The 16,919-nt window shown below is 46.2% G+C and overlaps 1 protein-coding gene across 2 annotated transcripts in view; it reads left to right on the top strand.

Annotated features, from left to right (window-relative positions):
• acvr2aa (activin A receptor type 2Aa) overlaps positions 1–16,919 on the top strand; it is a 37,918-nt gene that overhangs the window by 12,438 nt on the left and 8,561 nt on the right. The window contains exons 3-8 of one of the 2 annotated variants that reach the window (XM_042073835.1): positions 914–1,017; positions 5,210–5,364; positions 9,027–9,050; positions 12,485–12,628; positions 13,043–13,186; positions 16,432–16,577. In XM_042073835.1, the coding sequence (XP_041929769.1) occupies positions 914–1,017; positions 5,210–5,364; positions 9,027–9,050; positions 12,485–12,628; positions 13,043–13,186; positions 16,432–16,577 (717 nt within the window). The remainder of the gene's footprint in view (positions 1–913; positions 1,018–5,209; positions 5,365–9,026; positions 9,051–12,484; positions 12,629–13,042; positions 13,187–16,431; positions 16,578–16,919) is intronic. The other variant, XM_042073844.1, reaches the window with a different exon arrangement.

The raw sequence follows: 16,919 nt of genomic DNA on the forward strand, positions 1-16,919 counted from the left end.
ATCAACTCATCTGCGTTGCCCATCACACTGTCAGAGAGGCAGTTCTGGCTCACAGGGACAAGAGCCTTGTTCTCTCTGAGTACACATGGCGTGCAAGGCGCCCGTTGCTCAAAGAGCAACAACACGCTGTAGCTCTGAGCACTTGTACCAGCACGCCGTTGAACCCGTTTACCTGCCGCCTGTCGTAACCGGATCGATTGGTTTTTTTGGAACATGGCCGACGCGCTGCCTTGTCGTGGCTCCAGGTAGCTTGGCGAGCAGCATGTGGGTTTTCAAGCACACGACACAGCAGCTCACCTTTCTTCTCACTTCCTCAAAGTACACACATGCTCATAATGTTTGCACTCCTGTGTGTGTCTGTGTGTTTATCTGTGTCTGAGTGTATTAATAGAGTCATGTGTCATCTCTTTGGACAGAAAACGTCATATCTCTCATCCCCCCACCCCCTCCCTTTATTTCTTTTATTTCTTCTTTATTTGAATGCTTTATGGCTCTTTTATGAAAATGCCAAAGTCTTGTAGACAGCTCTGCAAACTGCAAGATGGCAGCTTGATAGCAGGCGTCATGTTCTGACAAGGAGCCCAAACAGCCACAATAAAGGGCCTGCAGGGAGCAGATGTGTGAGTTAAACAGGCTGTGTGGATGAACAGACGTACAATGACGTTTTTCAGCAGATGCCTTTATCCAGAGGGAACATACATGGCAGTGAGAGTGTATGGTTTATGTGTTATGTATATGTGTATGGTTTATGTGTTATGTATATGTGTATGTATGGCAGTGAGAGTGTATGGTTTATGTGTTATGTATATGTGTATGTATGCAGGCTTTGCATGTCTGAAGGCTTTACAGCCTTGATGCCCCCCCCCCCCCCCTTAGTCCCTTCCTTATGTTCCATGTTGCTTTTTTTCCGCAGCACGGAGTGTGTGGAGAGGCGAGAGGTGAAGGACATCTTCTTCTGCTGCTGTGAGGGGAACCTGTGCAATGAAAAGGTCTACTATAACCCTGATACGGTTCCACGTAAGAAACAACGTCTTTTTTTCTCACATCCTCTCCAATTTGTTTTACGTGCTCATACGCATGCACAGTGCACACACAATTTGTGTACTTTCCCGCCACTTTTTCACAGTTTCAATCCGTTTACCGAAAAAGAGAAAGTCTCTGAGATCATCCTGGACTCTAAAACTTACCACAAAAGTGTCAACACTTTGACATGCATGAATCATTGAGTGCTTAGAGATGGACAAAATGCACAATGAATGGAGCAGGTGGGCTCCTAGGTGGTTAAGTCTGATAGACGATAGCCAGAAAGGCTAGCATCGTTCAAAACCACTTTAGGTCAGGGCTAGCCTTTAGTTCAGGATTGGGGTTTGTAGGTGTCAGTCTGAGCACAGAAATAGGCAAGCTGCTGATCAGGTAGCAACCCTTCCATTTCAAGAATTGTAACATCAAGAAATACGAAGCTGAATACAGCAGAATGATGAGCGTGCTTCTTGTAGTAGACATTTTTGTGCTTTTCATACTGTATACTCTTTGACACAGCCATTTCTCTGCATCTGTGCTGGTTTACTAGCCATGCATAAGCCCATTTCTCACTTTCAAAGAGAATTTATTTTTTTGCCCTTTCTACCAGGATGCTCACTCTCTTTCTAGCCCAAGGAGTTAATTGCATAATAATGCTGTATGGTTGTAGGTATGCTTGACTGCTTAATAGTGCTGTATGGTTGTAGGTATGCTTGACTGCTTAATAGTGCTGTATGGTTGTAGGTATGCTTGACTGCTTAATAATGCTGTATGGTTGTAGGTATGCTTGACTTCTTAATAGTGCTGTATGGTTGTAGGTATGCTTGACTTCTTAATAGTGCTGTATGGTTGTAGGTATGCTTGACTGCTTAATAGTGCTGTATGGTTGTAGGTATGCTTGACTGCTTAATAATGCTGTATGGTTGTAGGTATGTTTGACTGCTTAATAGTGCACTATGAGGGAACTACAGATGGAAGGCGTTGTCATTGGGCCTTGAGGACGCACTATTTGATGTTTTCCCATTCCATGACATTTTTTTATGCTTGTGTGTGAATACGATAAGTTGTGCGTGAAGCCGAATGAAAATAAGAAGCCATCCTGTTGTTTTGGTGTTAAATCCGGAACAATGATGTCAGCGGATTGGAATGCTTTCTACACACTATACTGTGTCACTTCACTCTTCTCCTGGCTGACAGTAAGCACCCTTTTAAGTGGGGATGATGGATGGCCGACTGCTGTCACTCAGCGCTCTCTTTGCCGAGCCCGTGCCACTCCCCTCTGTGCATGCCGATGTCGCTGCACCTCAGCGCGCCTGGCACTATGCAAGCCTTTTCTCTGAGCTTACCCTCGGGGGGAAGATATCATCGCTGCGCACAAATCCACTGTAGAAGCCCCAACACAACAGCAGCTGCAGCAGCGCTAGCGGCATTGGCTAGAGGAGAGGGAGATGGCGAGGGGTGAGCAAAGCTGCCATGGTTTTGCTTGGCTTTTGAAGGGAAGTGTGACTGCGGTTATTGTGGTGGTGGCATCAACCATCAACCATGTTGTTTCCCTTTCCATCTAGGTGGTTGTGCAATGCTGCTCAACCAAATTGTGGTCATGGAAGCTGCCTGCTGGGATCACACCCCACCACCACCACCTCTAACTCCTCCATCTGAAAACACCAGAGGACACATTTATTATGCTCAGATAACACAACGGCATTTTCCCCACAGTCTTCTTATACACTTGGCCAGGAATGGAGTGTAACAATGCGTTAGCTGACAGCACGGTATCGGGCGATAGCTGGTGAGTGATAGCGACTGGGGCCAGTGTGGGCTGCCATGCTCCTTTGCCACGCTAGGCTCGCGTGCCCCCATGGCATGCCTTGTGCCCAGAGCAGCAGAGACTGCCGTGTCTTTCAGATTACCAGAGCGGATCTGCAGCTTTATCTCTGCTGAGCTAACCAGCCACACTGTTAAACATCCTCTTAGTGAAATGAGGGCTGGAGGAGGTGTTCGTGAGTTTTGACTCGTGTTGACATTGGTCAGTCGTCCATAGCAATATGCGCGTCCTCTTTAGAGGCTAGTGGACAGGGGAATGAAGTGATTCTTTTTTTCATCCTAGATTTTTTTTTTTTTACCCCCGTTTTGTTGTGTGTAGTTTTTGGTTATTTTTAGATCTCCCTCTTACTACCAACCTCCCAGAAAAAGGGGGTAGATGAGGACTGCACACACCAATTCTTTTCATCATTGAAAGTGCCAACCACGGGCAAATGTTTTCATTTCTGCAAGCCTGAGAGGCAGGGGGTTGAGGATTTTGTCGTCGGTGGTGGGGGGTCTGACTTATGCAATGGAAGCCCTATTTCCAGCGTTGAGTCACTGCGTTCGGAATGCCCTCAATGTAAAAGCGTCACCCCCACCCCCAAAGAGCTGTGAGACACAGCCCTCACACAACCCTCTTCTTTTTTACCTAGCAACAAACCGTGTGTGTGAGTGTACACACACGTGTGTGTGTGTGTGTGTGTGTGTGTGTGAGTGAGTGAGAGAGCGGGGGGAGGAGCCTACATGACCTTGTGACCGTGGAAGTTTCATGCTTGAGTGCGGTGTGTGTGTGTGTGTGTGCGTGCGTGCGTGCGTGCGCGCGTGCGTGCGTGCGTGCGTGCGTGCGTGCGTGTGTACAGTGTGGCAATCCTAATGCCCTGGAGAGAGAGAGCGTGGGGGAGGGGCAGAGAGGTTTTGGTTGAGTGCAAGGGGAGAGGGAGAGATGGAGGAGGGGTTGGATGGTTGTATTTTTCAGCTCACATGGGCTAATCCGGGGTCCTTAACCCACATCCAGCTTAAATGGAACGCTGGCAAGAGAGAAACAAGAGAGAGAGAGAAAGAGAGAGAAGGAGAAAGGGAGAGGTTGCAGTTGCATTATGACCAGGGCTTTAAAGATGGGGGATGTCGAAAAGGAAACAGAAATCAACCTTAACCACGCCATGTACTACAGTACCCAGGGTCAGATGAGGCGAGCAGCGCACATCCTAGCATAGGGAGAGGGAGGGAGGGAGAGAGGGAGGGAGGGAGAGAGGGAGGAGAGAGGAGAGAGAGAGGAGTGGGGGAAGTACGGCGTGGTGGCACGAGCGCCGGCGAGATTAGAGTGCCGAGGCCACGTGGGAACAGTCCAATCTCATCTCTGGCACGGAGTGCCCGCTCACGACGGAGTGCCCGCTCACAACGTGCAACGAGGGGGGGGGGTTTGTAGGATGCAAAGAGAAGAGGTGGGGGGGGGGGGGGTTGACAGAGACCGACACATATAACATGAAATGACAATAATAATAATAATAATAATAATAATAATAATAATATAACTAAAGATAAACATATGGCATGAAATGGGGGAGTGGGGGAGCAGATAGAGAGGTAAAATGAAAGACATGAGTTGGGGGAACAAGATGGAGGACGAGAGTGAGGGAAGCGGGATAAAGATGAAGAGAGAGAGAGAGAGAGAGAGAGAGAGCGAAAGAGTGAGAGAGAGATGGGGCCTCAAACTCATTGAACAGGACGCTGTCTCCTCTTGCAAACAGCTTTAGCTGAATGGATTTGCTGGGCTGGGGGAACAGTGCTGGATTGTGTGTGCGTGCGGGAGCCTCCTCTGTTCCTCTGGCACCTCACGCTGGGGCACAAATACCCCCCTCCCCATGTAATCAAAATAACAAGCTCTCTCAAATTTAAGCTGGCTCAGGCAAACAGTGGATTTTGTTTTCAAAATATATGCTCTCTCTCTCTTTTTTTAAACTTGGCAATGGAATCAACATGTCTGAAAAGTGTGAGCTCACATTCGCCATTTAGAAAAAAAGAAAACTTTCAAAATCAAGTTACTCCATGTTTGCTATGGTATGCCCAGGCTCAGTTTCATATTTGAAAAACAACAACCACACAACAATTTGCAATCCTTGTTTTTTTTTTTTTGTTATTCCAATGCATAGCAGTAGCTTTTGGGCTCTCCTTGCAGGAGAGTGTCAATGATAAAAATCAGTGTCTGGTATCAGGCTCTGCCTTGTGTTTGTACTGTGCACCTTTTCATATTTTTTTTTTTTTTTTTCAATTTTTATCAAGATCTGGCCTGAAATGACCTGTTTTGACATTCCTCTCCACCTTTCTTTTCTCCACCTCCATTACCCCCTCCCTTTTTCCTCTCTTCATCTCTTCTTTCTTCCAACAGCCACGTTCAACCCCTTCTCTCCAAAGCCTCCACTCTTCAGCACGCTGCTCTACTCCCTGGTGCCCATAATGGGCATTGCTGCCATCATCCTGTTCTCCTTCTGGATGTACCGGCATCACAAGCTGGCTTACCCACCAGCGCTGGTTCCTACTCAGGTAAGAGACCGCGCACCTTTACACCTGGGCCACTCTTCTGGGGCTCACTACTTCCTATTTGAAATGGACAAAAGTCTATGATGATGACACTGTATTGACTTTCCGAGTGGTGTTTGTTATAATGGACTCCAGTCTTTCATGACCTGATTTAAGATAAGAGTTCTAGCCCTCAAAGGCTACATTCTTAACCCTGACAGGTGCCAAAAATGCACCCAGGTTGTCCATGTAATGCTCTCCTCTAATATGTAGCTCTGGGTGTACAACTTGTGTGTGTGTGTGTGTGTGTGTGTGTGTGTGTGTGTGCGCGTGTGTGTGTGTGTGCGCGCGCGCCATTGCATGTCTTAGAGACAGCTGCCCCCTGTGAGTGGCAGCTCCTATTGACATGAGCGACAGTAATTTGTTGATCTAATGTGCCCAGTGTCACACTCTTCTCCCGCTGTAGCGCACACACATGTCCATCAGTTGCATAAGCACTGAGTCCACACAGAACAGGCCAGTAGGGATGCTCTTTCTGAGCTTCCTCTTTCTGTTATACCTGTGTTAGCAGTGCAGCACTGCTCCTGCACATATGGATGAATGGATGAGAGCTCTTGCCTCACTGTCTCCATCCTCGGCCCGTGCTCAACGTGTGTCCTAATGTGTGTGTTTCTCTTGTGAGCTCGTTCTCATGTTTTATTTTTGTGTTCTTGCTTTCTTAAATGCTTCTTCCTGTGAATGGTGGTGTTTTTAGCATCAGCTGTGCGCCGCACTCTCCCGTGAACGCAGAGGACACGGAGCGGTGCAGTGTGCCCTGCCCTTCGCCTTCCTGTGCCTCCTGGCCTCTCCTCTCTGCTATTTATTGCTGGCGTGATTATGAGTGGGGGTTCTGCACATGCCCGGTTTTCCAAGGGATTTGTCATGGCAATGCAGGCATCTCGAGTTGCTACAGATTTATCCCCCCCCCCCATCTACCGCTCTACAGCCCCCGGAGGTTGGAGGTTAGGGCGACCCCACGATGAGCCGTGCTTCCAAAGAGGCTCTCGAAGCTTAGCTCCTCCACCTCTCGACTCAGCGATGGGCATCACAGGAAAGCCTTCATCAGAGGGTTTAGCAGGAAGCAAGCAAGTGACCTCACGTTGGCCATTTGCGTCCTTCTCGTGCCCCTGGCTGAAACGTTTTTCCACTTCAAATAGTGATGTGAAACGACTGGACTGGGCCAGTGAAACCAACATGTTCGCGATGTGGCATAATGTTTCTTTAGCTGTCTATCTGAGTCAGTGTGGGATATAGACTGCAGTAGTAGTAAAATGGGGAAATGCTCTTTTTCAGACACCTTGCCTATTTGCTCTGTGAGTGCAACAATTAATCAAAATAAGTACAGGGCTAGATAATACAACTGTAAATCACCAAGAGTGAAGTGGGGCTTGGTTTAGCACCCCTATTTTAAATGACTGTCAGCTGTCTGGCAGGGTCCTTGACTTGCTTTATCACTGTTAACACAAGAAGACAACACAAGTTTCTCTTTGTGAGAAACAAATGGGCTTCAGCATTACCTCACCTACCCCACATTACCTCACCTACCCCACCTACCCCACATTACCTCACCTACCCCACACGACCTCACCTACCCCACATGACCTCACCTACCCCACCTACCCCACATGACCTCACCTACCCCACCTACCCCACATTACCTCACCTACCCCACACGACCTCACCTACCCCACATGACCTCACCTACCCCACCTACCCCACATTACCCCACCTTACCCCACCTACCCCACATGACCTCACCTACCCCACATGACCTCACCTACCCCACCTACCCCACACGACCTCACCTACCCCACACGACCTCACCTACCCCACATGACCTCACCTACCCCACCTACCCCACACGACCTCACCTACCCCACACGACCTCACCTACCCCACATGACCTCACCTACCCCACCTACCCCACATTACCTCACCTACCCCACCTACCCCACATTACCCCACCTACCCCACATGACCTCACCTACCCCACATGACCTCACCTACCCCACATGACCTCACCTACCCCACATTACCCCACCTACCCCACTTTACCTCACCTACCCCACATGACCTCACCTACCCCACATTACCCCACCTACCCCACATTACCTCACCTACCCCATTAAGTGTCTATCATTCTTCTTGTCGTCTTCTTTTTCCCCATATTTAAGTGTCTATCATTGTGTTGTGGTTGTGGTGGCATTATTGCGGCAAGGAGACCTAGGGGTCTGCTGTGCTGCTTGAACTCACATTTCACACTGTCTTTCTCTGGAGGGATGTGTCCCTACACTCATTAAAGGCATCATAGAGAGGCATAGCCACAGAACACAGCTTTGCCACTGTATAGTATGATGGCAAATTAAAATAGATCAACTGTAATATAACATGTAAAATGGAGCAATGCGATGTTAGTAAAATACCCTAGTGCATTTCTATCGTGCTGTATATTCAAAAAATAACCTATTGAAGACATAAAGGGGCTCTGCTATCATGAGTGAGATAGGCATGGTCACAGAACACCACTTTGCCACTGTACAGTTTGATAGCAAATTGCTACTTGGCTAAATGCACTATAAATAGTAGTATAGCATGTACTAGAGCAATGAAATGTAAGTAAAATGCCCCAGTGCATTTATATTGTGTCCCAGTGCCAACTTACCGCTGTATATTCATAAATAACCTCTGAGTGTTAGGATGACTAAGAACCAGAGAGTGGGAGTGAGACGTGTTAACGTTAGTAAAAAGCAGATTATTTTGTGGGATCTTTGTGTGGAGAGGCATAGTAGAGACCTTTACATTATGAAGAGAGGAGAGAAGAGAAACAAGTGCCTAGCCCAGCCCAACCTTTTAACCCTATTTAATGTTTCACTCCGCACTGAGGACTTGGCCATTTGTTTTCAACTCTTTGCCCTTTTAAAACCCTTTAAGTGAAAAAGCCTGGTCAGGCAGCTCCTCAGAGCTGCGCGAACCACTGAGTGCGCCTAATGTAACCCAGGCTCTTTAAGGTCTCAAGGTCAGCGCTGGTAGAAAGAACGCAGAGTTTCTCTCATTGCTTATTTTTGCAAATTGCACAGTCTGCAATTTTGATGGTCACTGTATCTGCAAGGCTTGAAATCCCCCACCTCCTCCTTTGTAGACCACCTCTTCCCTAGACTTGGTTGCCTTGGATGTCTATACTGTGACTGTCCTACAGTGTAATGGACTGTGGAGGACAGGACTAGTCATGTTTTCAAGGGGATGGTTCAATCATGAACCTTTGTAGATAAAATGTCCTCTACTGTGCACAAATGATATAGATTCTGCAATTGTCTATATACAGCCACATACACAAGAGACTTTCTCAGCTTAGCTATAGGATGGTAAAAGTCTGTGTAAGCATTAAGCGTCACGGGTAGAAGGGAAATGCTTGATGTCATAAAGGCCATCACCAAGGGCTCTGGTTAGCACACTCGCTGAACCTACAAGAGGCACAGTGGCACAGTGTGAACGGTTGACGCTGGGCTCCCAACAGCCGTGAGAAATGATCAGGAAGCACACACACACACACACACACACACACCTGCTGTCCCAGTGACACCTTTTGATTATCCACCTCGAATGAAAAACAGTAATGTCTTTGTTTCTGCCTTTCTCTCCTGGATTAGCACGCCTTTCATATCATGATAGAGGTAAGACTGCTTGTACCCATCAGTTATTTATGCACAGACATTTTTTTCTTCTTTGCTAAGTCTTTCATTTTCTTTCGTCACCCTTATTTCTTTTTTCTCATCACAAGCCTTTAAAGCCAGAGGCAAAGTAATTTAAAAAAGAAGCCATCACCCCACACATTGATTTCTCACTTTTTGTGATGGTTTGGATACAGAGGATGTTTTTTTATTATTATTTGCACGGATAAATGTAAGATCCTTTGTTCTTATTGGGGTGGTTAGGCCCAGAGGCCAGGATTGAAGTGCATGTTCTCGTGAGGGAAGGATTCAGTGCACGTCCCTGAGCATGTGGTGAATGCAATGCAAAGATGGCTGCCTCACCCTTACTGAATGTGAAGAACATTACAAGTGGAATGATTGCTGCGGTCCTGCAGTATAAGATGTGTTAGCACTGCTTTTGGGCAACAATGTCACCTTCTGAATGATGATGTCAAATTTAGGACTACATTCCACAGCGAACTGATCTGTCTGTTTGTGTGTGTGTGTGTGTGAGAGAGAGAGATTTGTAAGTCCGCTTAACCTGATTGACTGGTTTAATTTATATTTGTCATGGAATGTTTAGTGGGCAGAGTGAAAGAGAGAGAGTTGATAAAATGGAGATGCACTTTGGCACAAACGATTGCGAGAGCATGTTTGAATGTACTGGCAGCAGCAGCGTTTGGCGTTTTACTTTTTTTCAAACAGTAAATGGCATAAAATTCAGGTGCAGGTCAGTTTTTAAGGAATCGGAGAGTGAAGAATTCTGGCAAAGCCAAATGCCTCATCTCACAACATTTAAAAAGTGAAAATTCATGGATCTGCCCATAAGTCAGATCTGCTCCAAAATGTAATGAGCTCTTCCTTCCATACCCCTACACATTTCCAGTGGTGAAGGTGTTTCAAACGTATCAATCCACCAAATTGTATCGTAATTTAAATACAGTTTCACATGTTGCAGACAGCACATTGGCTTGGCCAGGGTTTTTTTTTTTTTTTTTTTTTTTTGTTATATCGTTAATTTCCAGCACATCAAGTGATGAACAGTGTTTTGTGTTGTCAGGTCCACTCGCTTTCTAAAAGCAGCTTGTATGATGCACAAATTGTTGGATTGTGACAGGATGCATCCCAATAAACGCATTCCTGCAGTATGATAATGCTTTATGATAAAGTTCCAGAGATAAATAGTGAAGAGTCTGTAAATGACCTACATACGATATACACAAGTAGAGATTCATACTACTAGATTCTCCCTATTCAAACCACTGAAATTCCCTCAGTCATTTAGGGTTAAATAAGGCCAATATTAATTTTGTTAGTCACATGTGTCAATATACCTAAATATTGTGTCAGCATCACACAGACATTCTTACTGAAATATGCGAGTGAAATAGTCACACTGTTAAGCGCTGAGCAGAATCTATAAGTTAGAATGCAGTTGGTAATAGCACCAGCTTGGTGTCATACACATGCAGTACAATCATATAACCCCTTCTTCCTCTCTCTCACTCACTCACACACACACACACACACACACACACACACACACACACACACACACACACACACACACACATACACACACACATTCCCTGAAAGAATTATCTGTGTGCACATCAGTTTTTCAGACCATATTGCTCTACCGACTCTGACTCTGGCCCTGAAGCAGAAGTAAAACCCTGTTAAGTTACCTGTTAGTAGGTTTAGTATCCCCCATTTACACCAAAAGCAAAACACCTCATAAACCTGACTCCATCCATCAGCAGGATGGCTTCCCCAAAAAAAACTATTGTTGTCAAATTTTACAACTACCTAATGACTGCTACTCAGGCAAATGGAAACCCAAACATAGCCCAGAATAGTGATGGTTATGTGTGTATATGTGTGTCTGTGAGATTGAGTGAGAGAGTGAGTGGACAAGCGAGTGTGTGTGTGATTGAGTGAGTAAGTGTGTGTGTGTGTGTGTGTGTGTGTGTGTGTGTGTGATAGCAAGAACGATGGATAGTGGGTGTGGGTTGGTATTTCTGTGCCTCTCCCTCAGGCTCTGCAGCCAACCTCTCTCTCTTGCGCTCTCACTCTTTCACCCTCTTTTTTCTCACTCTCTCGCGCTCCCTCTCCTCCCATGATACAGTCCTGAGGGTAGCTGCTGTGCAACTGCATGGTGCAATTTCACAAATATTCCCCCATTGTGCTCTCCTAGGTGGGCGTTCCACCATAGCATGATGGATGTTTTGCCCTCATGCACTTCTGTACCTCTCCTTTCTCTCACTCTTTCTCTCTCTCTCTCTGTTTCTCTCTCCCTCTACCTCTCTTTCCCTCTCCTCGTTTTACTCTCTCGCTGTTGTTCTCTCACTCCTTTTTTCTCTGTATTTCTTGCTCATTCCTTTCGAGCCGTCACTCAAACATTTACACACACACACACACACACACACACACACACACACACACACATACAAGCAGAGCTTGGTCTTGGGTGGTAGCCATTAACGACCACGTCCATGGTAGCACGCTTGCCTAATGAACGTGCTCAAATAGCCCCTCTCCATCCTCACTACTGGAAGTCCTCCTACCTAATAGAGTCCATGATATATACTGACCCATCCTTTTTAAAAATCTGTGTATATGGTACACGGAGTGATATCTGAAGCCTGCCAGAACTGTGAGTCCCGCTTGATGCAGAGCTCTAAAGCAGGGATTTTGCTTTGGTTTGATAAGGGAGCGAAACGGCCCCAGTGGGCTTAGGAAGCACCTCCCATAGTTATTTTGCTGACGGGAAAGGAATAGCTAGGGAAAGGTCAGAGTAGGTGTGTTCGGGTCGCATTCACACGCTGCGGCCAGCGAGCAGGGACTCCGAGGCACAATGGCCGCCCTAACAAGGCGTACGCTCGTAAAGGTCATCCTTGTGTTCAGTGCCAGCGCAACGTACCGTGGTCAGCAGCACGCTATTGTTGCACTCTTCCCTCAGTGATCCCAGTGCTGTAAAAGCCCCCTTTCAACCCCCCACCCCCCCTCCCCCCGTGCCTCCCTCTCGCAGCCAGCCAGCTCATGCCTGTAAACTAGGTCAGCCTCTATCCACCCAGTAGTCCACAGGCAGTAGTTATGGATTATATTTAACAAGCTCAGGACTTCAACTCCCATAAGCCCCTTCTGTCAGAGCTTTATGAAGCTCAGCACAAGTGAAAATACCCCGCCCCCTCTGTCGCAGCTCCACATCTCTGCTTTTCTCTCTCTCTTGTCTCTCGGTTTAAAGGAAGGCCCTCACCACCACCACACTGCACCAGTGATGGCAGCTTCAGCCATATCTCTCTCAGTGCAGGTTGTGCATGGAGATGGCTACAGACCCAGCATCACTGAGTACCACTCCTTCATTTCTCTCTTCCTCTCTCCTTCTTCTCCATCTCTCTCTCTCGCTCATCCAGGATCCGGGACCCATGCCCCCCTCCCCCATCCTGGGGCAGAAGCCACTGCAGTTGATCGAAATCAAAGCCAGGGGGCGCTTCGGCTGTGTGTGGAAGGCCCAGCTGCTCAGCGATTACGTCGCCGTCAAGATCTTTCCCATTCAGGTAGGGGAGGCCCATCCTCACTCCTCGCAGGTCACAGGCTCCAAAGCTGCGCAGCTAAGCCTGCCAGGCTAATCCGCCAGCACAATTACTGGGCTAATTACTCAGCCTCTTTGCAGCCTCCATATGAATTGGCACAAATTCTAAATGAGCTTACATTTGTGTTCTTATGCACCTTGGCCATAATCTACTGTAATATTTTCACATCTTGGTGAATGTTAACCTATTTTGCCCTGTGTTAGATAACAAGCTTGGAGCATTCATTGTGCGGTAGCCTAGTAATAATCATGACTTTCTATTCATATTAATTTCATATACTAAATTTAAAAGATGGTGTGTGTCTACGTTGTCTTGGCTTGGCGTTACATGTGGTAATTTCCGTGTTCTGTTCCGTGTTCCGTATTTTTCAACCTCCAGGACAAGCAGTCGTGGCAGAATGAGTTTGAGATCTACACCATGCCTGGCATGAGGCATGAGAACCTGCTGCACTTCATCGGGGCTGAGAAGAGAGGAAGCAACCTGGACATCGAGCTGTGGCTGATCACCGCCTACCACGAGAAGGTGAGGTTCTCTTTCTCTTTCCTCCCCTAAAAGCACCCCCTCCTCTTCTCCATGACTTCTCCCTCTCCCTTTCCTTGTCTTAAAGCTGTGGAGGGGCGATAAGCAAAGCCTTTTGACCTTCCCTGTGGCTCGACTCCCATCTTGCCCTGTTGGTTTTACTCATTCAATTACTTTGAGTGAGGCTCATTTCAGCCTAATTGAATCAGGCCGTTGTTTCACAAGGCTGCACTGGGAGGCTTCCTGGTCACTCTGCGATCGGCCCAACTCGTATCACCTGACCGATGGAAGTCATAAGGCCCGTGGAGAATGCAATTACGGCCATTATCAAGTGACACAATAGCCTGGCGGGCCATCCTATATCATTGAAATGTATAGTCTGGAATCGAATCATTCACCTGCTTAATCCAAGGGGCGGGCAGAGAATTGTCTTTCAAACTGCCTAGGCATGCAATAGGCCAGCGCTACGACCATATCCGTATCCGGTCGGCAAAACGGCAAATACATCCTTCGTCGAAAGGAATGACTTAAGTGCATTGTGTTGCTCTACTTTCAAAGAAAAGCACAAGTCCAACTCCTCCAAAGTTGACGCCAACGCCGATTCAAACAACCGCTCTTCGTTCGCCATAGCCACCTTCCTTGTGGTTCACCGTCGCAGGATGTCGTTATCCTGTTAAGCCCGCCTTAAGACTCTCTAACGAAATAGAGCGCTGTGATTGGAGAACATCCACGGTGTTAAGCCAATAGAAATTCCTATGGTTTGATACTAGACGTACAGGCTGAGCAAATTAATTTGCCGCCGCTAGGGTGCATCTAGATTTCTAGGCTAGTGACACAAGGCATAATACACAAATCTAAGTAACTTATAGGAGGGGAACCTAAGCAATTTAAGCGTAGGTTAAAACAAGAATGAGTAATCCTGCTGTGTAATTTTCCTGTGGCTTTAACAGGTTTTGGGCCTGTATGCTTGTCTGTAGTGGAACATTTGTCTGCGGGTCAATTATGACCCTCCCAGTTTCACTTCCTGTTGAACTTTGACCCTTCCGGCCCCTGCAGACATTTATGGGTTTAGGAATGTTTTAACAGGTCATTTAATATGCGTTAGACTGGAGTCACTCACAAAACGAAAGAAAAAATGTACAGAACAATGAGCCCAACAGTGACTTTCATGGCATTGTTATTTCAGTGGCCATTTCATAAAGCTTCTCTTAAAGAAGCCCTATGCAGGTCTGGTTATTCCTTCGCTGTTTCTGGGTTTTCGCCGGATTTGGGCTCACATTTTCACGACATAGCTCCCCCTGCAGCTTCGGTAGCAAGTGACTGCTACGCTAAACCCCCACTAGCTAGCAAGCTAGCCATCAAGAAACCAAGCTAAACACATACAGGGCTCACAATAAAACGGTCGAGCAAACACAATTGTTCAAGAGACTATCAAACCACATTACAAAAACGAAGTTCACCCAAGGGTCGGCTACTTACAATTTCAACAGCAACAAAGCCAAGTCGGCGTCCGTTTCCGCTGAGTCACATACGGATTTACCCGGTCCGGGTTCAGAAAGTTGCATATTCGTTTTTTCCGCAGAGAAGCAATAGAGGGAGACGAAGCACCCACCAAACGACCCAGAAAGTGTAGAACCATCAGAACGACTCTCAACCTGCATAATTAAGGTCATTTTTGCTAAAATTGTTGCATAGGGCTTCTTTATACTGCCAACCAGGCTTGGAATTTCACCATTCTGGGGGCAAGGCCACTTGGCCTTCAGTTGGGCATATTTGGTGGGGGGCACAAAGGCCACATGTCAGGGCACCAAGGCCAAAGTTAACTATAGCATATAAAAATGATCAAAGTTGTATTTAGCCTATTCACTGCAGTAGACCTGCATCACTGTATGAAACATGACAAAAACATGAAAAATGACATATTACATAGAACTGTAAATCTTCTGATCATCTAATAATTACAGATATCTAGGCTACATATAACAGTTATTTTATATTTGGCCTGCTATGAAATCATGTATTGAACAATTTAAGCACAGCTCAGCTTTAAGAAACTCAAATAGCCTAGATGCATGCTTAGCATTTTGTGATCATTAAGGCTACTTTCACAAACTGTTAGTCAGCTGTCCTCTGATTTACCAATATCTAGGCGATATTTGTAACATTTATTTTGTATTTGGCCCATTATGAAATCATGTGGAACAATTTAAACACATTATAAAACTTAAAGCCCAAATTTGGAGACATCCATGCATGTCGAAATTTACTGCAAATTCGAAACTGGATTACTCCGGAACAGCTAACTGTACAGGGGACTGTTTTACACCTTTGTGTTCGGTAAGGTCTGCTGTTTATTCTTATATATGGTTTGTCATGTGTTAAAAGAAGGGTTCGTGAAGTATTCCACCGATATGAATGGGTAGGGAGATCATGGACGCAAAACCTTCAGTAGAATGTATGATTAAATTGAATTATATTATTTACTTTTATCGCGAACCGTTCAACACAGCAATTATCGGCTAACATTGTTTAAAAGCTGAGAAAAAGCTCTTTCATGTGATACTTGTGATGTCTGTGTGATGATGAGTAGGCTACTTCGCGAGTAGTTAAACTGAGAAGAATGGGTGAATTTGGACGCACTTTCTTTCTTGCACTGTCACTTTCTCCACTGCGTAAAAGACTAAATTAATTTGCGCTCTGAATGCTAAGATTATTTTGACAGGCCACAGGCTAAATAAAAATCGCTATTAGTAGGACGCAAAGCAGAATATTGAAAGAAGGGGGCACCAAGGCCACCGTGGCCTGTAAACCTCTGATTTTCAAAGGGGCATCACGGCCAACGCAAGGGGCTACGACGGCCATGGCCGTCGTGGCCGCCGTGAAATTCCTACCCTGCTGCCAACTGTTCTAACTGGGATTTAGCTTCAGACCTAGCCTAACTAGGTCATATTATCACTGCACTGGATCTGTTCAGTGTGCATCGAGAACAGAGATTTTTACCTTGCCCAAGCTTAGTGCCCACAACAGCAACAACAAGGCCTCAAACAACCTGGGCCAGAGTTCTCTTTCCTGCCCCCTAGTGGTGAATCAAGATTAACCTCCAACCACAGTTACTGTACAGATATCCCAGCTATACAGTCAGTTGTGTAATGATATGCATTTAGCTGGAAAAAAAAGTTAACATTTGTCTGTGGCGACTTGTTACAGTGCGACTTGTACTAACCTGCATTCACCATCCTGTTTCTCAGGGCTCTCTGACTGACTATCTGAAGGCCAATGTGGTGTCCTGGAACGAGTTGTGCCAAATTGCCCAGACCATGGTCCGTGGACTGGCCTACCTGCATGCTGACGTTTCAGGCCTGAGAGACGGGCACAAGCCTACCATCGCTCACCGGTCAGTCCCTCAGTAATTCAATTCAAAGAACTATGTTTCCATGAGGAGCTTCACATGTTCTAATCATCAGTGCCTGTCAAGTTCACCTACATACACACCTATCATACGACACCCACACAGCACACAACATTCCACAACACCCACACACAGCACACGCCGCGTGGAGGGTACATGTGACCTCTGCATTGTCGGACATGGATATTGACGTTGACTAAACATAATGTTGTTTATTATAAAGGATTTATAGAGAGGAGGAACATATAAAACAATTTGAATTATTAGCAATATTAACTATTACCAATATTGCATCTATAATAATAATAATAATAATAATAATAATAA

Source organism: Alosa sapidissima, chromosome 2 (assembly GCF_018492685.1).
Source record: "Alosa sapidissima isolate fAloSap1 chromosome 2, fAloSap1.pri, whole genome shotgun sequence".
In the NCBI taxonomy this organism is placed as follows: Eukaryota; Metazoa; Chordata; class Actinopteri; order Clupeiformes; family Clupeidae; genus Alosa; species Alosa sapidissima.